General features: G+C 43.5%; 1 protein-coding gene across 1 annotated transcript in view; it reads left to right on the top strand.

The window, feature by feature from the left end:
- The window catches only part of LOC100456194 (calreticulin-like), a 42,602-nt gene that overhangs the window by 12,107 nt on the left and 5,115 nt on the right, over positions 1 to 25,380 (top strand). The window contains 8 exon segments of the mRNA XM_054549299.1: positions 7,785 to 7,868; positions 12,079 to 12,129; positions 12,132 to 12,281; positions 13,992 to 14,083; positions 15,294 to 15,426; positions 15,429 to 15,529; positions 18,104 to 18,217; positions 19,832 to 19,975. Coding sequence (XP_054405274.1) covers positions 7,785 to 7,868; positions 12,079 to 12,129; positions 12,132 to 12,281; positions 13,992 to 14,083; positions 15,294 to 15,426; positions 15,429 to 15,529; positions 18,104 to 18,217; positions 19,832 to 19,975 — 869 coding nt within the window.

A 25,380-nucleotide genomic window follows, 5' to 3' on the forward strand; every position in this document is an offset into this window, starting at 1 on the left:
CTGAAAGAGCTCCCAATGGCTAAAGACATTTGAGCAACAAAAAGCCAGTTGTGGCAGCACATGGCCAGCTACTCAGGAAGCTGAGGTGGGAGGGTCCCTTGAGCCTAGGAGTTCAAGGCTATACTGAGCTATGATTGTGCCACTGCACTCCAGCCTGGGTGACAGGGAGAGACCCTATCTCTAAAAACAAAAATAATAAAGTATAAAATAAATGTCCACGAGTCCATATGGGTATAAAGAAATGACTGAGTAAATAAACAGGGACAAATAGACAAATCACCTGTACAGAAGAATTCCAAATAATTTATGTAAATACTCTGCCCTCAAAGAGGTGGAGCATATCTCCCCACTGCTTAAGTGTGGACTATATATATTGACTTTCTTTTAAAGACTGCAGTATGGAAAGAAGGGGGAAAAAAGAGTAATTTTGCAATGGAGAAACCTGACACATACCGCCTCAGTGAGGTGATTGGTGTTAACACCATCAGTGATAAGTCATGTTAATAGCATGCACCATTAATATGATGTGATGAGAATGGCTGTTTACCTCTGTGGTCTTCTTCCCCAAAACCTACAACCTCTATCTAACCAAGAGAAAAACATCAGACCAATCCCAGTAGAAAGACATTCTGGCCAGGAGCAGTGGCTCACCTTGTAATCCCAGCACTTTGGGAGGCCAAGGCAGGCAGATTGCTCAAGCCCAGGAGTTTGAGGCCAACCTGGGCAACATGGTGAAACCCCATCTCTACAAAAAAAAAAAAAAATACAAAAATTAGCCAGTATGGTGGTGCGTGCCTGAGATGGGAGGATCACCTGAACCTGACAGACAAGGTTGCAGTGAGTAAAGGTCATGCCGCTGCACTGCAGCCTGGGCAACAGAGCAAGACTCTGTCTCAAAAAAAAAAAACAAAACAAAACAAAAGGCTAGAAGGAAATACAGTATATCAAAATGTTAACAATGGTCATCTCCGAGCGGTAGGTATCATGGATGTTTTTACTGCTTATTTGCTTCTTCTAGGCTTTCTACATTTTCTACAAAAAATTATTTTACTTTGAAAAATGAAGAAATACAAAATAAGAAAAGTAGATAATTTATTTGCCTGCCTCTCCCATTAGATTGTGAATTCCTTGAGGACTTAAGGGCTTGAGGAATTGTCTTGCTCACTTTAGCACCCTGGCATCTAGCACTCAGACTGGCACAGCATAGGTTCTCTGTAAATATTTAAGTGAAAAGCTTATATTCTTTTCTGCTTTGAGCATAGAGGCTCTTATGTAACGCACACTTTTTTAGCAAATTTGGCCTGCTTTCTAGGGTATAGTTGATTAGAAATGACAGCCTCCAAGATAAATAGAGAACCTGCTAAAGGCTCTCATTCAATGACAGCAGCAATAGTTATATTTATTATCTTAATTAATTTGGCCCTTATGCCAATCTGTTATTCCACAAACATTTATTAAGCACCTACTATGTGCACAGGATTCCTTTCTTTAAAGAGTTTAAATATAATCCTTATTTATAAATGAGGACACAGATTCAGAAAAGTGATTCACTCAAGTCATATACAGAAATCGGTGGAAAGGCTGAGATTCTTATCTCATGCTGTTCACCACCCCACAAGGCTTTTTAACGGTTGATAAATATTTGAATTATTATGGTCTGTGTGGCAGACATACAGGTAGACTGGCAGGCAGAAAGAAAGAAAAGGCAGTAGGCAGGTAAATTGGCAGTCAGGTAAGCAGGGATGTAGGTCTACTGGTCTCGTGAGAATCAGTTGGATTGTTAGAGGCAAACATGGATCTCAGAGAGAAGTGAGTGCTTACAGCAGAACAAGGACAGTGGAGACAGAAACACTACAAAACCAGACCCAAACCTCTGCTGTACATTACAGCCTAAAACAGGCCTTGAGTCTTCAAGAACGTTTAAATTATTATTATTATTATTATTATTATTATTATTATTTTGAGACAGAGTCTCACTCTGTCACCCAGGCTGGAGTGCAGTGGCACAATCACGGCTCACTGCAGCCTTGACCTCTCTGGCCTCAGGTGACCCTCCCACCTCAACCTCCCAAGTAGCTGGGACTACAGGCTGCATAACCATGCCTGGCTAATTTTTCTATTTTTTGCAGAGACGAGGTTTTGCCATATTGCCCAGGCTGGTCTCAAACTCCTGGGAAAGTATAAATTTTGTTTAGGATTCTATATATTAGAGGTCAGGTCTTTTACTATGTCTAGAAAAATTTCTCATTGAAAATGTAGACAACATGTTGGCACCTGAAGAGATAAGCTTTAACTTATCTAGCAAATTATCTTTTGCAGAATACAATCTGATTATGTGGAATAAAGGCAGTAAATACGTATTTTTATCTAAATAAGCATTTCTAATGGACCTATTCTGTCTGAGGCTAAGGACTAGGTGCCCAGAAAGCACAACTTTTACCTTCAAATCTAAAAATATTTACATCTCTTTACCTATGTATATCTTTGTATACATATGCACATAGGCACAGATTACATATGCACACAAATACTCAAGTAGTATTTATTGATCACTTCTAGTGTGCCTAACATGGTGTTGCATGCGGTTTCACTTAATTCTCCCAGAAGAAACTCTATACTTTAGGTAACCCCTTTCTACAGATGAAGAAACTGAATCTCAGAGAGGGTCAAGATTCTGCTGAAGAGGCTGCAGTGAGCTGAAATTGGACCACTGCACTCCAGCCTGGGCAACAGAGTGAGAATCCGTCTAAAAAAAAAAAAAAAAAAAAATTCTGCTGAAGGTGGTGGCAGAAATGAGTCCCTAGCCAGGTCTTTTGATCTGAGCTACATCACAAGCCAGACACTCTGGGAAGTACAAATACAGAGATAAGTTCATGTGACATTCAGGCATGCCTTCTCTGAAGTCTGCCTTGACCCCGAGGAGCAGTCAGTGTTTTTCTGAATTTTATTGCCCTGTGCTTTCTATCACTACCCTTACCACACTGTTGTTTGACTTGTCTGTTTACTTGTTTACTGTTTGTTTACTTATCTGTCTCTTTCACCAGATTATGAACTCCCTAAAGCTCATAGGTCCCTGAAAGGACCTTGTCAGATTCTCATTTCTGTGCACCTGATACCTGGCACAGAGTGAATGCTCAATAAGCGTGTCTTGAAGAAAGGAATTAATGAGCCCAAAACAAGGGTGCAGAAGAACTGGGTTCTAGTCTCAGATCTGTAACTGACAACTCTGTGTGCATGGGCAAGTCACTTCCTTCAATGGGTTTCAGTTTCCCTACCTCTAATATGAGGAAGTCAGATTAAATGACCACTAAAGGGTCATTCTAGCTTGAGCCTTTTATGATGTTACGATGTTAAGAGAAAAAATGTGAAAAGCTAAAGGGACTTCATTAATCATATGATATTATTCTCCTAACAAAAAGAGAGACTCCTTATTTTAAGACACCCTAAATTGTATCAGGTTTGATTTGTATTGATACTGTTCACCCAGAAAAATAATTAGCACTGAGCTTTGAGTTCTATTCTAACCTCTTATACCATAAAGTTCAAGGCCAAAGTTTACAACTATTTCTACAAGCTTTTTAGAATCAATTAACATTTGTCAAATGGAGAATAAAAGAGTCAATCCATTAGTAAGGCTAAGAATCTTATGGCTTAGGCAAAAGACATGATCATGCATCCATTCAGTTATCCACAAATATTTGTGGTTATTACTCTGTGCTAAATATTGGCACACAACGGTCAGCAGAATAGTTATAGATTTTACTAGGCTGGTAGGGAAGATGGACATTACTCAAATTATACACAAACTATTAATTACAGACCGTGAAGTGCTATGATTGACTCTTACATTTGTGGCACACTCTTCGGGTTATAAAGGGCTTTTCTCACACGTGATTTCATGGGAAGTCATATATAGAAGTTAAAAGTTCAGATTTTGGTGTTACCTAGAACTGGGTCTGAGCCTGGCTTACCCACTTACTTACAATTGGGCTTTTGGGCAAGATTCTGAGCTTCTGTTTCTCTATCTTTTGAATGAGGAAAACATAGGACACTCATCAAAGGGCTATTAAGAGAATGCAATGAGATGATGCATGAAAGTACTCAGCACAATGCCTGTCATGCAGTTCTAAACAGTAGCTATGGTTATTACACATATTTTTTCTACATAGCACTTTTTCTTTCTTCTTTCAGAGAAAAGACAATGTATTAGGCCATTCTTGCATTGCTATAAAGAAATGCCTGAGACTAGGGCCGAGAGCGGTGGCTCACGCCTGTAATCCGTGCACTTTGGGAGGCCTAGGTGGGTGGATCACGAGGTCAGGAGATGGAGACCATCCTAGCTAACACGACGAAACCCTGTCTCCACTAAAAATACAAAGAATTAGCCGGGCGTGGTGGCACGCTTGAACCAGAGGCGTTGGTTGCAGTGAGCCGACATCATGCCACTGCATTCCAGCCTAGGCCAGAGCAAGACTTCGTCAAAAAAAAAAAAAAAAAAGAAAGAAAGAAAGAAAAAAGAAAAGAGAAGGAGAAATGCCTGAGACTGGGTAATTTATAAAGAAATGAGGCTTAATTGGCTCACGATTCTGCAGGATTTACAGGAAGCATGGTTCTGGCATCTGCTCAGCTTCTAGGGAGGCCTCAGGAAGCTCATAATCATGGCGGAAAGTGAAGGTGGAGCAGGTACGTCACAGGGTGAAAACAGGAACGAGAGAGAGAGAGAGTAGGAGGGGGAGGTGCCACACACTTTTAAACCACCAGATGTCAGAGCAAATTCAGAGCAAGAGCTCACTGATCACCAAGGGGATACCCCAAGCTATTCATGAAGGATTCGCCCCATGATCCAAACACCTCCCGCCATGCCCCACCTCCAACATTGGGAATTACAGTTCAGCATGAGGTTTGGTGGGGACATACATTCAAACTATATCAGACAGTTTTGAAATCAGACAGATTTGGGTTCAAATCTCAGGTCTACCGCTCACTAGATGCAAAATGGAATTTAAAAATGCCTATCTAACCAGGCCTGGTGGCTTATGCCTGTAATCCCAGTACTTTCGGAGGCCAAGGAAGTAGGATCGCTTGAGCCCAGGAGTTTGAGACCAGCCAGGCTAACATAGTAAGATCCTAATTTCGACAAAGAATCAAAAAATTAGCCAGGAGTAGTGGCATGCTTGTGGTCCCAGCTGCTTAGGAGGCTGAGTTGGGAGGATTGCTTGAGCCCAGGAGATTGAGGCTGCAGTGAGCCATGATCATGCCACTGCACTATAACCTGGGCAACAGAGCAAGAACCTGTCTCGAAACAAACAAAAAAACCCTAAAAACATAAAACAAAAACAACCAACAAAAAACCTACCTCACAGCATTGTCCATGAGCGTGAATAAGGTGAAGTTTTTAGGGAGCCTCATGAGGGCCTAATACATAACACATCTTTCTGCCTTGGCATCTACCCTTATCCTTCACTGAGTCGATGATGGTCAGAGAAGCAGGATCCACTTCATTCAAGCCACAGCAAGTTAAGGCACAAAGAAGCTCTGGGGCCCCTCCCTCAGGAGGGAGTGACAGAGGTGGTCACCAAGACCTGTCTAATTACCATGACCTTGAAAGAGACAGGGGGAGACCACAGAAAGTGTTGAGGAGGTAAAACCTCTTCCTTTTTAGAATTTTTTCAGCTGGGCCTGAAAATTAAATTGACATCAGACAGATTAACAGGAGAAAAGCATAGGAATGTATTTGATGTAAGTTTTATGTGGCATGGGAGCCCTCCTAAGGAAGACCTATAGAAGCAGTTAGAGTCAATTACTTATGTGGTGAATTGGGCAAAGAATAGTAAGTTGTGAAATGTGGTAAGGGAAAGGGGCTTGGGCCAGGATAATTAGGTAGAGAAGTGATGAGGGAGATAAGGGTTAGTTTAACAAAGTTTGTTTATGTAGATTTCCTTTGGCTTCAACTTCCTGTCTTTGATAATAAAAATGTTACTTTCCTTTTGGTATAGGGAAGACATCTTTCATGTGGGGACTTTATCCCCTGCTTTTCAGAAACAGAATGAAGGTCAGAGTGATCTTCTTGCACTTGCTGTTTTATAAGTGCCTTTAATTCAAAATAGTCGATATGGAAGAACAACATATTTTGGAGTAGCATGTTCTTAACTCTTTCAAAAGCAAGCTCAAGTCCTCTGGGTCTCATAAGGGGAAACAGTTGAGTCATCAGACGTGAGTAATAGGAGCTGACAGAGCCAGCTCAGGGTGGTCTTACTGGATGTGTGTTGATGTGGGATATTCATAGGTAGAGATAAGGTAATAAACCTAGATATTGGGGGCTGGGCACGGTGGCTCATGCCTATAATCCTAGCACTTTGGGAGGCCGAGGCAGGCAGATCACTTGAGGTCAGGAATTCGAAACCAGACTGTCCAACATGGTGAAACCCCATCTCTACTAAAAATAGAAAAAAAAAAATTAGCCAGGTGAGGTGGCGGGCACTTGTAATCCCAGCTACTCAGGAGTCTAAGCAGGAGAATCCCTTGAACTTGGGAGGCTGAGGTTGCAGTGAGCCGAGATCAGGCCACTGCACTCCAGCCTGGGAGACAGAGTGAGACTCCATTTCAAAAAAATGAAACAAACAAACAAAACCTAGATATTGGGGAGTGGGAGTAGAGAACTATCCATTGAACTACAAGGAGAAGATCAAATAAAGTTTACCCCAAAGGCCTCTTCCAGCTCAAGCTGCCAAATTGCCCTGTGACTCTGGGACCCATAATGGGCCCAGGAAATGGGAGTCAGCAACTCTGAAGCATAAAATCAGAATGGCACTGAATATTTGGTTGGAGTGCCAAGACCGAAGAAGAATGCCTCTTTGTCTACACGCCATCCATGCCAAAGCAAAACAAATTTATCAGCATCCCCTTGAAACTACAAGAAAGATTAAAAAGTTTAAGCAACAGAACAGGGTAAATGGAAATTGATTGTTCATTGTCATCATTACTAATTCAAGAAGGTATAAAACGTTGTTGCTAATCTCTTTACTTGGTAAGCTGATTTTATTATTTTACTAAACATAAATATGTATAAGGGATGAGTCCCTCTAAGCAGATTTTTCCATCTACTTTTATGAGAATAAATGTTTCATGCCTTTCTTTTGTTCTTGTTTTTGTCTGTGATCACCCAACCACCAAATTCATTTCCTTTATTATTATTATTTTTTTGATACGGAGTCTTGCTCTGTCGCACAGGCTGGAGTGCAATGGTGCATTCTTGGCTCACTGCAACCTCCGCCTCCCGGGTTCAAGCGATTCTTCTGCCTCAGCCTCCTGAGTAGCTGGGACTACAGGCATCTGCCACCACGCCTGGCTAATTTTTTATATTTTTAGTAGAGACAGGGTTTCACCATATTGGCCAGGCCGGTCTCAAACTCCTGACCTTGTGATTTGCCCACCTTGGCCTCCTATAGTGTTGGGATTACAGGCGTGAGCCACCGCGCCCGGCCTGTTTCATGCCTTTCAACCATACATTCCCATGGTGATTTTCAGCTCTTAACTGTCGTGGAGGAGGGTGAAGTAGGGTATTAAAGTATAAGTGCCTCAACTACTTGGTATTCAAGCCACTCCACATGGTAATACACAAATAGTGGGATTCAGACAATTGGACAATGAAAGGAATTTCAGGAATATTGGAGTCATCCCTTGACATACTTTTACCATTCCTGTAAGTCTTGGTCAGTATTAGCTGCATTTTGTCTTTACGTTCTTTTTTTCTCCTTTACTCATAAATGAATGGAAAAAATGATGGGTGCAGTCTAAATATCAGCCGGATTATGGTAAATTTCAGCTCGCTGCAGGAAAATTTTATGGAGACAAAGAAAAAGATAAAGGTAAATACTGGAACTCAGTATTAGCACATATAATTATTGTATATTAATATACTAATTGATTGGGAAAATTCTGACTTTTATACAACTGTTTTTGTCTGTGATATCACCCAATCACCAAATTCATTTCCTTTTTTTTTTTTTTTTTTTTTTGAGATGGAGTCTTGCTCTGTCACTCAGACTGAAGTGCAGTGGTACAATCTCAGCTCACTGCAACCTCCGCCTCCTGGGTTCAAGCGATTCTCCTGCCTCAGCCTCCTGAGGAGCTGGGACTAAAGGCACACGCCACCCTGCTCAGCTAATGTTTATATTTTTAGTAGAGACGAGGTCTCACCTTGTTGGCCAGGATGGTCTCCGTCTCTTGACCTTGTGATCTGCCCGCCTCGGCCTCCCAACGTGCTAGGATTACAGGTGTTAGCCACCACGCCTGGCCTTTTTTTTTTTTTTTGAGACGGAGTTTCACGCTTGTTTCCCAGGCTGAAGTGCAATGGTACAATCTCGGCTCACCGCAACCTTGGCCTCCCGGGTTCAAGTGATTCTCCTGCCTCAGCCTCCCAAGTAGCTGGGATTACAGGCATGCACTACCATGCCCGGCTAATTTTGTATTTTTAGTAGAGACAGGGTTTCACTATGTTGGTCAGGCTCATCTCAAACTCCCAACCTCAGGTGATCTGCCCGCCTCGGCCTCCCAAAGTGTTGGGATTACAGGCGTGAGCCACTGCACCCGACCTCTTTTTTTTTTGGAGATGGAGTCTCACTCTGTCACCCAGGCTGGAGTGGCACGATCTTGGCTCACTGCAACCAACCTCTGCCTCCCTGGTTCAAGCGATTCTCTGGCCTCAGCCTCCCAAGTAGCTGGGACTACAGGCATGTGCCATCACACCCAGCTAATTTTTGTATTTTTAGTAGAGATAGGATCTCACCATGTTAGTCAGACTGGTCTCAAACTCCTGATCTCAGGTGATCCGCTCACCTCAGCCTCCCACATTGCTGGGATTACAGGCGTGAGTGCCACTGCACCTGGCCCACCCAATTCATTTCTCTTTCCTAAAATAAAAAATTAGAAGATGGAGTGCTCACTTTGGCAGCACATATACTAAAAAATTAGCAGATGGAAAAGAATGAACTCTCCACAAATATAATATGTCCATTCATTGAATAACAGGAGTTCAAAACTAAGCCCTTCCACAAATCCCCATTAGTCTTCCTAACAACTTTAATAAGTGATTACTATTATTTTCCCAGTTTTTCAGAGGAGCCTCAGAGAGGTTATTTGCCCAAGGCTATATACACAGCTGGCAAGAGGTAGAACCTGATTCTGGATCTGACTGTAGGGACTATCTATATTCATTACTGCTGGACTATGCTGCTTTCCCCAACCCCCTAGGATTTTAAAAATAGCACGTTGCACTTGAAACAGGGGAAGGCACTGTATAACATCCAAATGTTGTTCTTCCCTAGAGGAGCTTAGTGTGACAGAGAGAGGAGCAGACAGACCTAGGGCTAACTCCCATGACTTACTAGCTGCATAATTTCGGCAATTCTTATTTCTCTGAGCTTCAATACTAGATGGAGATAATAACCATCGCCTGCCATGCTCATTAGACAGGGCTTTTGTTAAGAGCCAGATAACATTGTGGAGGAAGGGTGAGCTCTGAGCACAAGTTCTGCAGGATTGGGTTTTTTGTCTGAGAAAGCTTTTGTCCTCTAAGTAGAATCCATTGATCATTCCCTGAAGTGATTTCCTATCTTATTCCTCCTGGCTACTGTTATGAATCTAATTTTCATATTGATTAAAGGAGAGAATTATGAACTGGCTCGAGAATTTTAAATTTTAAATCCACTCTGGAAAACTGTTCCCAGAGTATTAAACGGCAGTAAAGGGAAAACCATTTCCAGAGTAGAGAGAAATTGGAGACGGCATGACCCACGGGAAGTTGTGCCTTGGTGATGCCAGTGAGGGTAGTCTGCTCAGCCACTCATCTCCTCTCAGTGTGGTTTCTTGGTTGTTGTCCCTCACATTGTATCCCATTCAGGTTCATTAGATTCCTCCTGGTTCTCTAGAAGAGTCCTGGGTTACAAAAGAGGCCCAGAGAGAAGGCAGGTGTAATTGAGCTACAAAGTAGGGTTTGGCAGAATAGAGACTCAAAACTTGGTCTTGCCTGCAGGTTCAGTGCTCTTTCCCTTGTGCACACTCCCTCCTCCATGAAGTCTTCCCTGGTTACTCTAGCTGTTCTTGGGGTCTTTGGGGAAGTAAGCATACTTTGTTCAATTTTGTTTTGTTTTGGTTAAGACAGGGTCTTGCTCTGTCACCCAGGCTGGAGTACAATGTTGTGATCATAGCTTACTGCAGCCTCAAACTCCTGGGCCCAAATGCTTCTCCCACGTCAGCCTCTGGAGTAGCTGGGACTACAGGCATGTGCCACCATCCCCAACTAATTTTTAATTTTTTTTTTGCAAAGACAAGGTCTCATTATGTTGCCCATGCTGGTCTTAAACTCCTGGCCTCAAGCAATCCTCCTGCCCTGACATACTAAAGTACTGGGATTAGAGGCATGAACCACCATGCCAGGCCAAGCATATTATTTAAAATGTAGACAGCTCCTAACATAATGTCAGACATGAAAGTGTTTACCACAGAGCCTGGTGTACAATAAATGCTCTTGAGATGTCTGAATCAGGACCTGTGATTCTTCTGTGTAATTTAACACATACTTATTGAGCCTTTCTTCTATGTCAGGTCCTGTTCCAGATTCAGGGAATATAAAGATGCCCCTGTTCTTCAGAAGCTAAAAATTATTCAAAGAGACTGAAATAAACCTAGTTTCAACATAGTGTGACCCAGGAAAGTACAGAGAGCTGTGGCATCATAAGGAAGGATCCAGGTGGGTGTGGTGACTTACGCCTGTCAGGAGTTCGAGACCAGCCTGGCCAACATGGTGAAACCCCGTCTCTACTAAAAATACAAAATTAGCCAGGCGTGGTGGTGGGCACCTATAATCCCAGCCACTTGGGAGGCTGAGGCAGGAGAATCATTTGAACCTGGGAGGCGGAGGTTGCAGTGAGCCGAGATTATGCCACTGCACTCCAGCCTGACGACAGAGCAAGACTCCATCTCAAAAAAAAAAAAAAAAAAAAGGACCCTCACCAAGTACGAATAATGATGGCCCCTTGCATTTTATGTTGGCAGTTTACAAAGTACCTCTCAGATCTCTTACTCACTTGACCTTCACCAGGAATCCTATGAGATAGGAATAATTCTCCACGTTTTGCTGATGTGGAACTGAGACTCAGAGAGTTAACAGAGCCCTAACCAGTAAGCTGGGCAGCAGCATGGAATAATAGAAAGACCACTAGCCTGGAAGCCAGGAGACTTGGCTTGTATGGCATGATTTCATTTGTGACTCTGTGATCTTGGGTAAGTAACCTTTCCTCCCTGGGGCTTGGTCTGCTCATCCATAAAATAATGTGGTTAGACTAGAAAGGCTCTGAGATCTATTATTGTCCTGATACTCTCTGGAGGGGGAAGTAAAGTCTTATAGTTGAAGATAGGGGCTCTAGAATTAAATGAACTTGTTGAGTGATCCTGCACAAGTGAAATAGCCTCAATGGCTTCATGATAAAGCAGAGAAATTAGGAGAACCCACTTCATGGGGTTATTATGAAGATTAAGTACACTAGTAATATATGTGAATGAAACACATTGGTAACGAGTAAGTGTTCAGTGAATGTTAGCAATGATTACTATTTGATCTACAAGGCTATAGTAGAAAGATGTCCGGAAAGTGCAGGGGCTCTTTCTACCACAGCACTTTTGTATGGTAGAACCTCATTCTGGTCACCCAGGGGAGCCTCGGAAAAAGAGGCCTTTGTTTTGTAAAGTCGTAGAACAGTCTTCAAGTATCTCTTGAAAATCAGAGGTAGCATGCTATGCGGAAAGAATCAGACAAACATGGCTTAAAATTCCAGCTTGGCTTCTTACTAGCTATGTGGCCCTAGGCAGGTGACTCACCTCCTTATGACTCAGCCTCCTGATTGTAAAGTGGAGATAATACTCATTTTGCAGGGTGGCTCTGAGGCTTGAATAAAAGAATGTGTGCAAAGCTTTCGGCACAGGTATGGAAGAAAATACCAGAGGTGAGGTCAAGTGCTGGATCTCTCTGGCTGCTTTTTGGGTATTTAAGCCTGAAGACTCTGTGCTTTCTGCTTCTAGGCCTCCAAACCAGTGAATATGCCAAGTTTTATGCCTTCTCAACCAGGCTGAAGCATTCAGCAATGAGAATGAGAGCTTGGTGGTTCAGTTTTCAGTAAAACACGAGCAAAGTATCGATTGTGGTGGCGGATATGTAAAACTCTTTCCTGCCACCCTGAACCAGGAGGATATGCACTCAGGAGCCGAGTATTACATCATGTTTGGTAAGCTCTCTGATAGCAGTCACTGTCAGCTCCATTAGGTCCTAATGACAGCCACTGTAGCTGTTGAAAACGTTCAGATTCACTTGGAACAGAAAATGTCTAATATGATAACTCCACCCCTGCCTCCATGTGGTAGGACTCTTCAAAGACCTGAAAAAAGCAACTCTAAACCTGAATGTTAATATAAGTAAATCACAGAGGTGGGGAGGCACATGGTACCATATTAAGAAATCTATAGCACAGGGAGACATTCTCCAGTTCTCAGAAGAGGAGAAGGAGGTCATCAGCTATGTTGACCCTCTCACAGGTACACTACAATAAGGCACTGTACTCTGCCTCAGTGAGAGAAAGGCACAGGAAGTCAAGGAAGTTACCTTTTTTTAGCATCTGAAATGTGTCCAGAGTGTTGTATCTGTAACGTAAATATGTAACTAGGCCTCCTTGGGGCAGTCCAGATCTTACTTAAGCACGTGTGTGTTTTGGATAGTCAGAGAGTGGTAACATGGGAGGTAAGGTTGAAAATTAAGTTAAGGCTGGGTGCGGTGGCTCACGCCTGTAATCCCAGCACTCTGGGTGGCGTGGGGCTGAGGCGGGTACATCACCTGAGGTCAGGAGTTCAAGAGCATCCTGGCCAACATGATGAAACCCCATCTCTACTGAAAATACAAAAATTAGCCGGGCATGGTGGCTGGCACCCTGTAATACCAGGCAGGATAGTGCTTGAACCTGGGAGATGGAGGTTGTAGTGAGCCGAGATCGCACCACTGCACTCTAGCCTGGGTGACAGAGCAAGACTCCGTCTTGAGAAAAAAAAAAATTAGCCAGGTGTGGTGGCGGGCGCCTGTAATTCCAGCTACTCAGGAGGCTGAGGCAGCAGAATTGCTTGAACCTGGGAAGCAGAGGTTGCAGTGAGCTGAGGTTGCACCACTACACTCCAGCCTGGGCGACAGCCTGGGCGACAGAGTGAGACTCTGAGACTCCGTCTCAAAAAAAAGAAAAGAAAAGAAAATTATGTTAAATCTATTCCCAACTGTTGGCAGATAAGGCCTTCTAGGCTCAGAGACACTGATGATCTCTAGAGTTCCCTCTAGAGTTTTTACAAAGCATAAAGGGCCTCAGGCTCTGTTTCTAGGTAGGCTTGGGTTTGAATACCAACAATGCTACTTACTAGCTGCTTGACTTTGAGCAACCTGCTTAACTGTTCTGAGCCACAATTTTCCCAGCTAAAAGTGGGGGATAGTAACACCTACTTGTTGTCAGAATTAAATGACATGGTATAAAATGCCTGACACAGAAGGGGTTTCTGGTTGGGTTTGGTCAATGGGAGCCCTGGGAGATCAGAGGTGGAAAAGAGAGTTGTGTTCCTCAACTGAAAGTCAGCTTCTCTCTTACCTGTCTTTTCCACAGGATTCTTTCTTCCAGGCTCTGGCAAGCACTCCTTCTAGCCCCTGTAGGCCTAGGGGTAGAAACCCATTGTTGCTAGCCCTGAGCATAGCACTATACTTTATGTTTTCACAATGTCCTGCCCCAACCTTTGCAAATAGTCCTTTTATTAAATCCTTCTCAAACAATCCCAAATTTGATTGTGCCATCTATATCCTGCTGGGACCCTGATTAATACACATGCTGTGTTTGTCTTGGGTCTTGGACTTAGACCAGGCAAACTGCCTTAAAGCTATGTGAAATTATGCTTTGGGGTTTAATTTCCAGGCCCTGACATTTGTGGCTTTGGCAACAACAAAGTACAGGTCATCCTTCATTATCGAGGGAAATACCATGAGAACAAGACCATCAAGTGCAGGGTGAGTGTGTGCTGGTCCTCGGCCAAGGGGGAAGGAGATGCATTTTATATGTGTTATCTCATTTAATGCTTACAAAATCCTATAAATTAAATACTGTCATCTCCATTTTACAGGTTAAAAAGTAGATCTAGAGAAATGCTGTAAATTGCAGGATTTCATAAAGGAGCAGTTGATCCAAAAGCCTAAGAAGTTATATGAGGTCCTCTTGTGGAACAATGCTTGGCATGGCCCAGTTCCCCACTGCTAGACATGGGAGAGGATGGGGGAGGGAAGGAGTGTTGGACTTAGAAATGGGGATGGGGAGTCAGTTTATCATAGTAACATCAAGTTAGAGACACCTAGGTTGGCTAGAGGATAGTAGGTGGATTTCATCAACAACTCAACAGGAATTCAAATACTAACTCTGTGTTGGGCCTTAGGCTGGGGACAGAGTGGGCCAGACATGGCCTTTGACTTCACAGAACTCACAGTCAATGAAGGTAAGAGTCAAGCAAAGTGACTACCTAGTATGATGGGCATCTGTGGGAGCACAGAAGAGGACCCCTACCCAACCTGGAGGCTTAGGAAATACTTCTTAGATAAGAGTTCTCCTGAGCTGCACTTCGAAAGATGAACATGACTTGATCTTGTGAAGTGATAAGACAATTTTAGGGAGAATTGAATTCTTAGAAAAGATAATCACAGGAGGAAAGTCAAAGCAACTTGAGAAAGAGTAGCACTGCAAGTGGGAGCATGGAGAGAGGCAGGAACCGAGCCTAGAAAAGCCCACAGGAGTCATTGGAGAATGAGTGTTTCACACCCAAGGCCTTCTTTAGCAAGACTGTATAAAGGCTGTACCATGCAGGAGCTCTCTGAGATCCTCCTCTGGGGCAGGCCTCATGCTGGAAGCTGCAGAAACAACAGACAAATCATATATGACACCTGCTCACAGTCTAGTGGGACAGGCAGAAAGACAGGTAAGATCAGAGAATGATGAGAGCTGCAGTGCAGGGAAGGATGAAGGCTAGGGAGACCAGAGGAGTGTGTACTAGGAGAAGAGGCCCAGAATCCATATAGGGTTAACCAGAGAACTGGGTTAAAGAGTGTGGTAAGGTTTGTTTGTGACTATGTGGGTGGTGGCATTCAGGGAACTGAGGGTCTGGTGCATTTAATGCTTGGGATCTAAAGATGTTCAAAATGGAACTGAAATATTCCCCCATTCCCTTTATAGATCAATAAAGACACTCACCTGTACACTCTGATTATTTGCCCCAACGCTACTTATGCGGTTAAAATTGACAACCGGCAGGTGGCAGCTGGGAATCTGGAGGAGGACTGGGACTTCTTGCCTCCCAGGAAAATAAAAGACCCTATGCCCAGAAACCAAAGAAATGGGATGAACGCCTGCACGTAGAGGATCTGGAAGACAAGAAACCTGAGATCAGAGGGCATTTGGCTGGGAAGCAGGTGGGATCTCAGCTGTGGAGATAGGAGAAGGAGGCTGGGAATGATGGAGCAGAGACTGGGGACATCAATCCCTCAAGGTGTTCAGCTAGATATTGTTTTCCAGAGAGGCATGGAGGGAAGAGGGCAGCCATTTACCTTTGTTGGGGATCCAGCAGCCTCTGTGAACAATGTGTTATGATACCTCTTTTGTGGATAAGGAAACTGATGCTTAGAAAATGAAGTAACTTGCCCAAGCATATATGTGTTGGAACCAAGATTTGAACCTACATCTTTTTGACTCTTAAGTTATCAATATGGGGAATGTGTGGAGTATACTCATTGGCTCATTATTATACTCATTGGCTCATTATTATTATTCTGGAAAGCTGTACTGGATATAGCTATGAATAGAACAACACTTGCCCTCTAGGGATTCTGAATATAGTAAGGGAGGCAGATAAGAAAACAAAGATCAAAATATGTGATCGGTGCTGAGAGCCAGGGAGGCAAGCCAGTGAGATCCCAAAAGCGGATCTCAGCCCAGCCTGAGTTGAGGTGTAGACAGTGGTCTGAGAAAGAGAAGGAAATGCTTGAGTGAGTGAGTTAACCTAGGAGTTGGAAACATAAACTCTGGGGTCAGACTGATACAGGTTTGAGCACCACCTTTTTCTAACTATGGGTCCCCATCCTACTAGCAGTTAACTCTGCACAAGGAACATAACTGCTGTGAAAGTCAACTTCACAAATAGGGATTATTTTAATACTTATGTGTGAAGGTTACTGTGAAGATTAAATGAGCTAATAAAAAATACATGATGTAGTGTCTGGTATATAGGAAGTCCTTAATGTATGGCCTTTATACGTTAATAATATGCTGAATTTCAAATAATAGATTTATTAGAGAAAAGTAAGAGGGAAACTGGGGTGGAGGGAAGACATTCCAGACCCAGGGAACAGCAAGAGCAAAGGCACAGTGGTTAGTTAGGAAATAACATGGTGTGTAAAAAACTGAAAGCAGTAGTACAGTATTTGGGGAACATAAGGTTCAAGGTGGGGCATGGTAGGAGATAAGGTTGGAAAGGTCTGTTGGAGCCAGGCCAGGAAGGGCCTCACCCACCACATTGCTACTCTGCAGGTCAGAGCAGAGTCAGTGTCATGCAGAAGAGATGCTTGAGGTCAGGCAGGGGTCAGCATGGGACCAGGCAGCTGGAGTCCAGCCCCTAAAGAGAGGCCTGCAGAGAGATGGGCAGTTGCCTAGCCACGTGTAGGGAGATTTAGCAAAGGGCCCCAATCCTTGGTGGAGGGAGGTGTAGTAAGGGAATTAAGGCAGATGATCAGGCAAAGTGTCTGGGCCTTCAGCACCATGGAAAAATAAGGGGCTAGGTTGCTGCCATGCCCAGAAGGCAGGCTTAGGGTAGGAAGACTAAACATGGACCCTCCCCTCCTGGTGAGGACCATGCACCTGATGTAGTCAGGGTTGGCTTGGCTCAAGGGCTTAGGGAGAGTAGAGAGGCTGCAGGCCTCTATGCTCCCTGTTGAGTGGAACAAGGGAAGATGGAAACTGATTAAATCGACAGGGCACTGTCACAACTATAGCTCCCAAGATAGGATGCTGTCTGTCTTAGGAATCATAAAACGGCTGGAACAGGCTAGGAACCAGAGAACTTTCCCAATCACAATTGTGTTGAATGACTGTGAGTTTGGTGGGCTGGCATGGAAGCCTTCAGTCATTCTGGACAAATGGTCACAACCAAAGCAAACTGCCAGGCAGGCAGAGCAAAGTCTTGGAGGCTCCACAGCATAGAAATATAAAGGTTGAGGTAGGCTGTTTTTGCTCATGTAGATCTCTGTCTTAGGAAATCAGAGGGTCCTGGGGTACAAGGAAGGACTGACACAGTCCTGGGAGCATACTGGGATACAAAGCAGGTCACCAAGAGGCCTTCAAGAAGAGGGACCTAGGCTAAAAGACCTATTATAACAATAAGGGCCCATGATTGTGGGGGAGGGTGTGGCCAGAGACAAGGGAAATTCCCATCTTAAGCTTAAAGAACTCAAGGTCAAAATGATAGTGAACCCAGAGGAGGGATTGGAAGTGCTTAAAGCCTCTTTCTTTTCTGCCCTGCATTTGTTTACAGGTGCTGAGCTGGACCTTCATATAGATGATGACGGGAAGGGGCAGAGGGAAGGAGCCAGGTCCAGCCTGACAGCATTCTGGACCCCCATTTTCTTTTCTTTTCTTTCTTTCTTTCTTTTTCTTTTTTTTTTTTTTTTTTTTTTTTTTGAGATGATCTCGCTCTGTCACCCAGGCTAGAGTGCAATGGCATGATCATGGCTCACTGTGACCTCTGCCTCCTGGGCTCAGATCCTCCCACCAGGTGCGTGCCACCACACTTGCCTAATTTTTAAAGTTCTTTGGGGTAGGGATGGGGTCTCACTATATTGCCTAGGTTGGTCTTGAACTCCTGGGCTCAAGCAGTCCTCCCACATTGGCCTCCAAAGTGCTGGGATTACAGAGATGAGCCACCACGCCCAGCCTGGACCCCAGTTTTTTCCCAGCCTACGCATCTATCCTCATGAAGGAACATTTCATTTTAGGACTGGGAAGACTTTGAATACATCCTGGATCCAGAAGCCAAGAAGCCAGATAACTGGAATGAGGCTATGGATGGGGAGTGGGAAAGGCCTCTGATACCAAACCCAAAGTATAAGGTGAGGGTGGTCTCTCTTTCCAATGGGTGTGAGAAATGAGACAAAAGACATGTAAATGCTAATTGATGAAACAGAAATTCTGAGATCCTGTGGTCATCTTCTCTTACCTTAAACCCCGCAAATAAGACTGTAGCCTCATCTGAGCCCTGCTCACAGGGCTATGCCTACGTAGGACGGGGTGGGCTGGTAAAGGCCAACTTTGACAGGTATAGGGCCAGGCAGCCCTGGGCCTGGAGTTTGTCCAGAGTAGTGGAAAGCAGCCAGTCACAGAAATGTGGTCAAAATAGGACATGGGTTTGGGGTCAGGAACTGGAAGTCTTAGAAATAGGCCAGAAGGAGAAAGGGTGTACATGAATGAGCCAAAAATGCAAGGGATAGGGACACTTTTTATTTTATTTATTTATTCATTTATTTTGAGACAGAGTGTTGCTGTGTCACCCAGGCTGGAGTGCAGTGACGTGATCTCGGCTCACTGCAACCTCCGCCTCCTGGGCTCAAGAGATTCTCGTGCCTCAGCCTCCCGAGTAGCTGGGACTACAGGCAAGCGCCACCATGCCCAGCTAATTGTTTGTATTTGCAGTAGAGATGCGGTTTCACTCTATTGGCCAGGCTGGTTTTGAATTCCTGACCTCAAGTGATCTGCCTGCCTTTGCCTCCCAAAGTGCTGGGATTACAGGAGTGAGCTACTGCACCCAGCCAAGGGACACTTGGCTAACTCCTGACCTCATGTTAGTCAGAGCTAACTCCTGACCTCATGTTAGAAGCAAGAAGAACGAAAGGAATCAGTGTCAAATTGTCCAGAGGTAAAACTGACTGAAGCAAGCATGATTTTATTTGGCCACGGTTTCCTATGCAACACACCAGGAAGAGAATGGCCTCAACTGCCAGGATACTCAGATGATGTTCTCTGAGAAACTACATTTTCTTTATTTCATGAATGAGCTGGTGCAGTCATGGGGCCCAGCTCAGAATTGGTCCCTGCCACCTCGCTTGGCTTCCTCTGGGTAGCAAGGGGAATTTGAAAGAATCTTGTGCATTAACTCAAAGAAAGGGAAAGAAGCTCCTGGAATCCTTCTCTGAATCCTTATGTCTAATACACAACTGCCTTATAAATCAATTGGTGTATTAGTCCATTCTCGCATTGCTATAAAGAAATAACTGAGACTGGGTAATTTATAAAGAAAAGAGGCTTAATTGGGTCATGGGTCTGCAGGCTATAGCTATACAGAAAGCATGGCGGAATCAGCTTCTGGGGAGGCCTCAGGTGTCCACCATGATGGCGGAAAGTGATGGCAGAGTGTCTCACACGGTGGGAGCAGGAGCAAGAGAGAAAGGGGGGAGGTGCTACACAATTTAAAAGTAACCAGATCTCATGATAACTCACTCACTATGCAGTATCAAGAGGGGATCGTGCTAAACCATTTATGAGAACTCTGCCCCCGTGATCCAATCACCTCCCACCAGGCCTCACCTCCAACACTGGGGATTACAATTCGACCTGAGATTTGGGTGGGGACACGGATCCAAACCATATCAATTGGCCTTTCTGATTGCATGAGATCAGAAGAATGACAAAATACTAATGCCTTGTTCACTGTTTGGTTCTTTGCTTAGGGAGAATGGAAACCTCGGATCATTGAAAATCCCAATTACCAGAGGGAGTGGATTCATCCCAAAATAGACAACCCTAAATATAAGCCTGACGCCACCATTTGTCACTATTATAACATTAGTGTTCTCGGCCTGGACCTTTGGCAGGTAAAGCCCTCTGGGCTCAGAGCCACTGAGCCACAGTCTTTCAGTTTTCACAAAGTAGAAAGAGCCTTAGGCTAGAAATCACAAGACTTGAATAAGTCTTGGTCTTTGTAAGCCTCAGACTGCTGATCTTTTAAATGCGGGCAGTCATATTCTTCCTAATAATTATAAGTTACTAAAATTTACTGAGTCCCTCTCATGTACCAAATGCTGTATTAAAGACTTTGCATATGCCATTTAATTTTCACTAGCAAGTCTCCTACTTGTTTTTTTATTTTGGAAAAATTTAATATATTCTCTATTGTTAAGTACAGCAGATGCTGGAGTTCTGAAACAACAATTATACTTCAGCATAATTGCATTTTCTACATTTTTTCTGTTCATGTTGCTTGTTCCTCTGATTTACCTAGAATCAGTGAATCTGAAAAACAAAAAGGGGTTCTTTAAGCACCTGGTAAATTTCAGGTCCCACATTAGAAAATGAGCAAGCATCAGTAATATTGATGTGGGTGAAAATATGACACTGTGAAAGTCTCCTACTTCTAAATGTGAAAAGGAGACTCAGAAAAGTTAAATAATTTGCCTGAAGACATACATCTGTTAAGGTAAGTAGAAAAGCTAGAATTTAAGTACAGCTCTTTTTGTGTTTGTTTGAGACAGAGTCTCACTTACTCTGTCACCCATGCTGGAGTGCAGTGGTACAATTTCAGCTCACTGCAACCTTTGCCTCCTGGGTTCAAGTGATTCTCCTGCCTCAGCCTCCCGAGTAGCTAGGACTACAGGCATGCACCACTACGCCTGCCTAATTTTTCTATTTTTAGTAGAGACAGGGTTTCACCATGTTGGCTAGGCTGGTCTCCAACTCCTGACCTCTAGTGATCCACCGCCTCGGCCTGGGATTACAATCGTGAGCCTCCGTGCCTGGCTGAGTGCAGGTCTTTCTGATGTCAGATTCAAAGTTCCAATACTTTACACTGCTTCTGCTGGTCCTACATGATCCTTGGAGGTGCTTCTAGGGACAAAGGGAAATCAGAGATGTGGTAAAATTCTGAAACATTAAAATCCCCGGACAGATGTTAGGGGTGATGATAAGTCCTGACCCAGCTTCCCTCTCTCTGCCAGTCATCTTTCCTTTAATTGGAAGGTAAAGAGGAGGGGACAAATACTCCAGCCTTTGAAAAGTTGTTGTCCTCTCCATCTCTTTCTTCTCTGAGACTTATTACGAAAGATGGGGAGGACTCCTCCCCAAATCAGGAGGAAAGAGAGTGCCTCAAGGCCCCAGAGCAAAGGCCTTGGCCATGATTCCTCCCAGGAGTCTGTTAGAAACTGTAATCTACAAAGTCCTGGATGAAGTGAGTTCCCTAACTCACTTCTCACAACTCTATAAGGTAAGTACTAGTATCCCTTATTATTTCCTCATTTTATGTTTGAGAGAATTGAGACTCAGAAACGCCAAGCGACATGTCCAAGAGCACACAGCTAACGCATGGTAGAAACACGATTCAAACATAGGTCTGTCAGCCTCTAAAGCCTTTGCTGTAATGATTATACCCACTGTACAACAGAGCCTCTGGAAGCCACAGCCACCTGTCCTTGGGTATATCCTGCAAAGTCCCATGGCCACGTGTCTCTGTGTCTCTGATCAGTGATTTCTACAGTTCAGAGCCACCGAAGGTTTCTGGGACAGACGCCCTCTATTTGAAGCTTTCTTGATTTGTTTATTTATTTTCTACTTTATTTATTTATACTTTCTTGCTTCTCTGGCTTAAGAAGACCAACATAGGAGTACAAGGAGGTCATGTATGTAAATAACCAGAAGCATGTGTGGGGGAGTGGGGATGGGTTCAGAAGAAAAGGAAGGAAGGGAGGAAGGGGCACATTGTATCTTTCTTTTCTTTTCTTCCTCTAATTTGAAGAATGTGGATACACTTTGCATTGTTATTATTTTTTTTACAGTTGTCTCTTTTTAATACATAAGGAAAACTTTCTACATCTTGTAAACATATGTGATCATATTAATAAGCCTAATCTGATTATTTCATTAAAATGCTTATCCCCCCACTGAAAACATTAAGGTACACATTTTAAACTGTATCTTTGTTCATATACAAAATTAAAAATATTTGACACTAATTGCTCTGGGTTCTATCAACCTCTGTAAGCAGGCAAACCTTAGTATTTGAAGAATTTAAACCATGCCAGAGGAGTGCTTCTCAAACTTTAACATGCATATGAATAAAATGGGGGGTCTTATTAAAATACAGATACTGATCCAGTAGGTCTGCAATGAAGCCCAAGAGACTACATTTCTAAAACTCCAGCATTGTCTCTTAATTTTGCAAGGAGTGTGTGTGTGTGTGTGTGTGTGTACGTGTGTGTCTGTATTTTAGAGAGACAGAGAGAGAGAGAATTCTGCACAATGCTGACATTACCCTTGCGAGCATGTTTTCTTCTAACTTCTAATCGGGTCTGACACTCACAGGTCCTACTCCACCACCCCCCGCACCCCCCGCACCCGCACCCAGCCAGCCCAGAACATCCAGGTTACCACGGGGTCCCTGCACTTTATTGGAAATCCAAGTGACTCTCAGTATGGAGACGGGTGGGAATTCCCTCACCTTCCCCCGCCCCAATTTCCAGCCTTCAGATGCTCTGGCAGCCCAGATCCCCTCCCAAACCCCCCTTGGTCCCAGCCTAGTAAGATGGTCAACTTTCCTGCCTAATCCCTGACCCCTCCTGTTCCCTGTTCTGACACCTCCAAACACAACCCCTTTACCTTTTTTTCTTTGGTGGAAGTGACTGCATTGTTTTTAGTTGTTGTTGTTTGTTTTGTTTTTTAAATCAGCACAGAGGCTGGGAGGAGATGGTAGAGAACAAAGAAAATTTTCCTCTTACCGTTGGGACTCCTTATGATCTTTGAAGGAATGAGTATAGTCTAGCCACAATGAGTATAACCTAGTCATAATGTCATCACCCAATGGGTTCATCTAACCCACTGCCCAGAAAAGCCGGGGCACTGAGAACAGCAAGTTTTTACAACAGAGAGTTTAATAAATGCAGAGCTCACTAAGCGGAAGGATAGGAACTTATTATTACTCATATTAGCCTCTCTGAAAATTTGGAGGCTAGGATTTTTTTAAGGATAGCTTGGCAGGCGGGGGGCTAGGGAATGGGGAATGCCAATTGGTTGGGTTGAGGGTGAAATCAGAGAGTCAAAGCTGTCCTCTTGAGCTGAGTCAGTTCCTGGGTGGGGGCCACAAGACCAGATGAGCCAGTTTATCAATTTGGGTAGTGCCAGCTGCACTCTGCATCAGAATGCAGAGTTGGAAAAATACCTCAAATACCCATCTTAGGTTTTACAATAGTGATGTTATCTATAGGAGAATTGGGGAGGTGGCCTCTGGCTGCATGACTCCTGAGTCATAATTTCTATTTTGTTAGTTTTACAAAGGCAGTCTGGTCCCCAAGCAAGGAGGGAGTTTGTTTCGGGAAGGGGCTGTTATTGTCTTTTTTTTTTTTTTTTTTTTTTTTTGAGACGGAGTGTCTGGCTCTGTCGCCCAGGCTGGAGTGCAGTGGCACGATCTCGGCTCACTGCAAGCTCCGCCTCCCGGGTTCACACCATTCTCCTGCCTCAGCCTCCCAAGTGGCTGGGACTACAGGTGCCCGCCACTACGCCCGGCTAATTTTTTGTATTTTTAGTAGAGAGGGGGTTTCACCATGTTAGCCAGGATGGTCTTGATATCCTGACCTCGTGATCTGCCCGCCTTGGCCTCCCAAAGTGCTGGGATTACAGGCGTGATTTTTTTTAAATTAGATTATAAACTAAATTTCTCCTATAGTTAGTTTGGCCTATGGCCAGGAATGAACAAAGGCAGCTTGGAGATTAGAAGCAAGATAGAGTTGGTTAGGTCAGATTTCTTTCACTGTTACAATTTTCCTATATCAGATTTTTCTCACTGTCATAATTTTTGCAAAGGTGATTTCAATAATACAAAGCACATTGATATCCCTTACATCATATGGTCTGTGCCATAGCCCTGTGAGGCCAAGAGGGTAGGACTTACCGTTGCCATTTTACTGATGAGAACATGAGGACTCAGAGAGGAGACTTGATTTGTCAGGGCCCATCTCTAACAAGTGCCCAAACCTACACTCCTTACATGTTGTTACTCAAGTGGGATAGCACAGGTAACTTTCAATGAATTCCTTAGGGCCTTAGGCTTTAGTCAAACACAGTTCACGGTTCTTTTACAGAGAAGATATAAGTAGACCATGATTACCAGTTAGGATGCAGAACTGGCACTCTCATAGCCCATGAGTTTAATGTAAGGGCAATGGGGGCGAAGGTGCACTAAAAAGACCAGAGAGATTAGGAGCAGTTCTCATGAAAGTAGGGAAAATGGAAAAGCCAACAAATAGGCAGTTCTCTTAGCAAGATGGCTGACAACTCAAAAAAATCCCAAAGGTAAGAAAATATCTTAAAGATGCAGAAGGAATTTTAAAAACCAATTGTTAAAAAATTGCTCATAGCAAAATAATTATCTCTATTCAAAGTGGCTATTTTATCACTTGTTTTTCTCTTGGAGGCAGGGTTGGTTGGGTAATGTAAGCCAAATAAAAGCCTTTCTTATTAAAAACAAGAAAACTTTTTTGGCTATGAAACAGTGAGGCAGGGTTTTTTGTTTTTGTTTTCAATTTTTAGTTTTTGTGGGTACACAGTAGGTATATATACTTATGGGGTATATCAGATATTTTGATACAGGCATGCAACATGTAATAATCACATCAGGGTAAATGGGGTATCACCTCAAGCATTTACCCTGTCTTTGTGTTACAAATAATCCCATTACACTCTTTTAGTTGTTTTTAAATGTATAATAAATTACTGTTGACTATAGCCATCTTTTGTGCTATCAAATACTAGATCTTATTCATTCTACTTAGTTTGAGATATATATATATATATATATATATATATTTTTTTTTTTTTTTTTTTTTTTGAGACAGAGTCTCACTCTGTCACCCAGGCTGGAGTGCAGTGGTGAGATCTCTGCTCACTGCAACCTCCGCCTCCCAGGTTCAAGCATTTCTCCTGTCTCAGCCTCCCAAGTAGCTGGGATTACAGTCATCTGCCACCATGCCCAGCTAATTTTTTGTATTTTTAGCAGAGACAGGGTTTCACCATGTTGGCCAGGCTGGTCTCAAACTCTTGACCTCGGCCTCCCAAAGTTCTGAAATTACCTAATTATGTTTTTGTACCCATTAACCATCTCCACTACTCACAGCACCCTACCCCCAGCTCCACTCCCACCCTTCCCAGTCTCTGGTAACCATCATTCTGCTCTCTATCTCCATGAGTTCAAGGCAGGGGTTTTTTCAAAGCCTAGGGAGGGACATGGGATTACTGA

Source organism: Pongo abelii, chromosome 1 (genome assembly GCF_028885655.2).
Source record: "Pongo abelii isolate AG06213 chromosome 1, NHGRI_mPonAbe1-v2.0_pri, whole genome shotgun sequence".
In the NCBI taxonomy this organism is placed as follows: Eukaryota; Metazoa; Chordata; class Mammalia; order Primates; family Hominidae; genus Pongo; species Pongo abelii.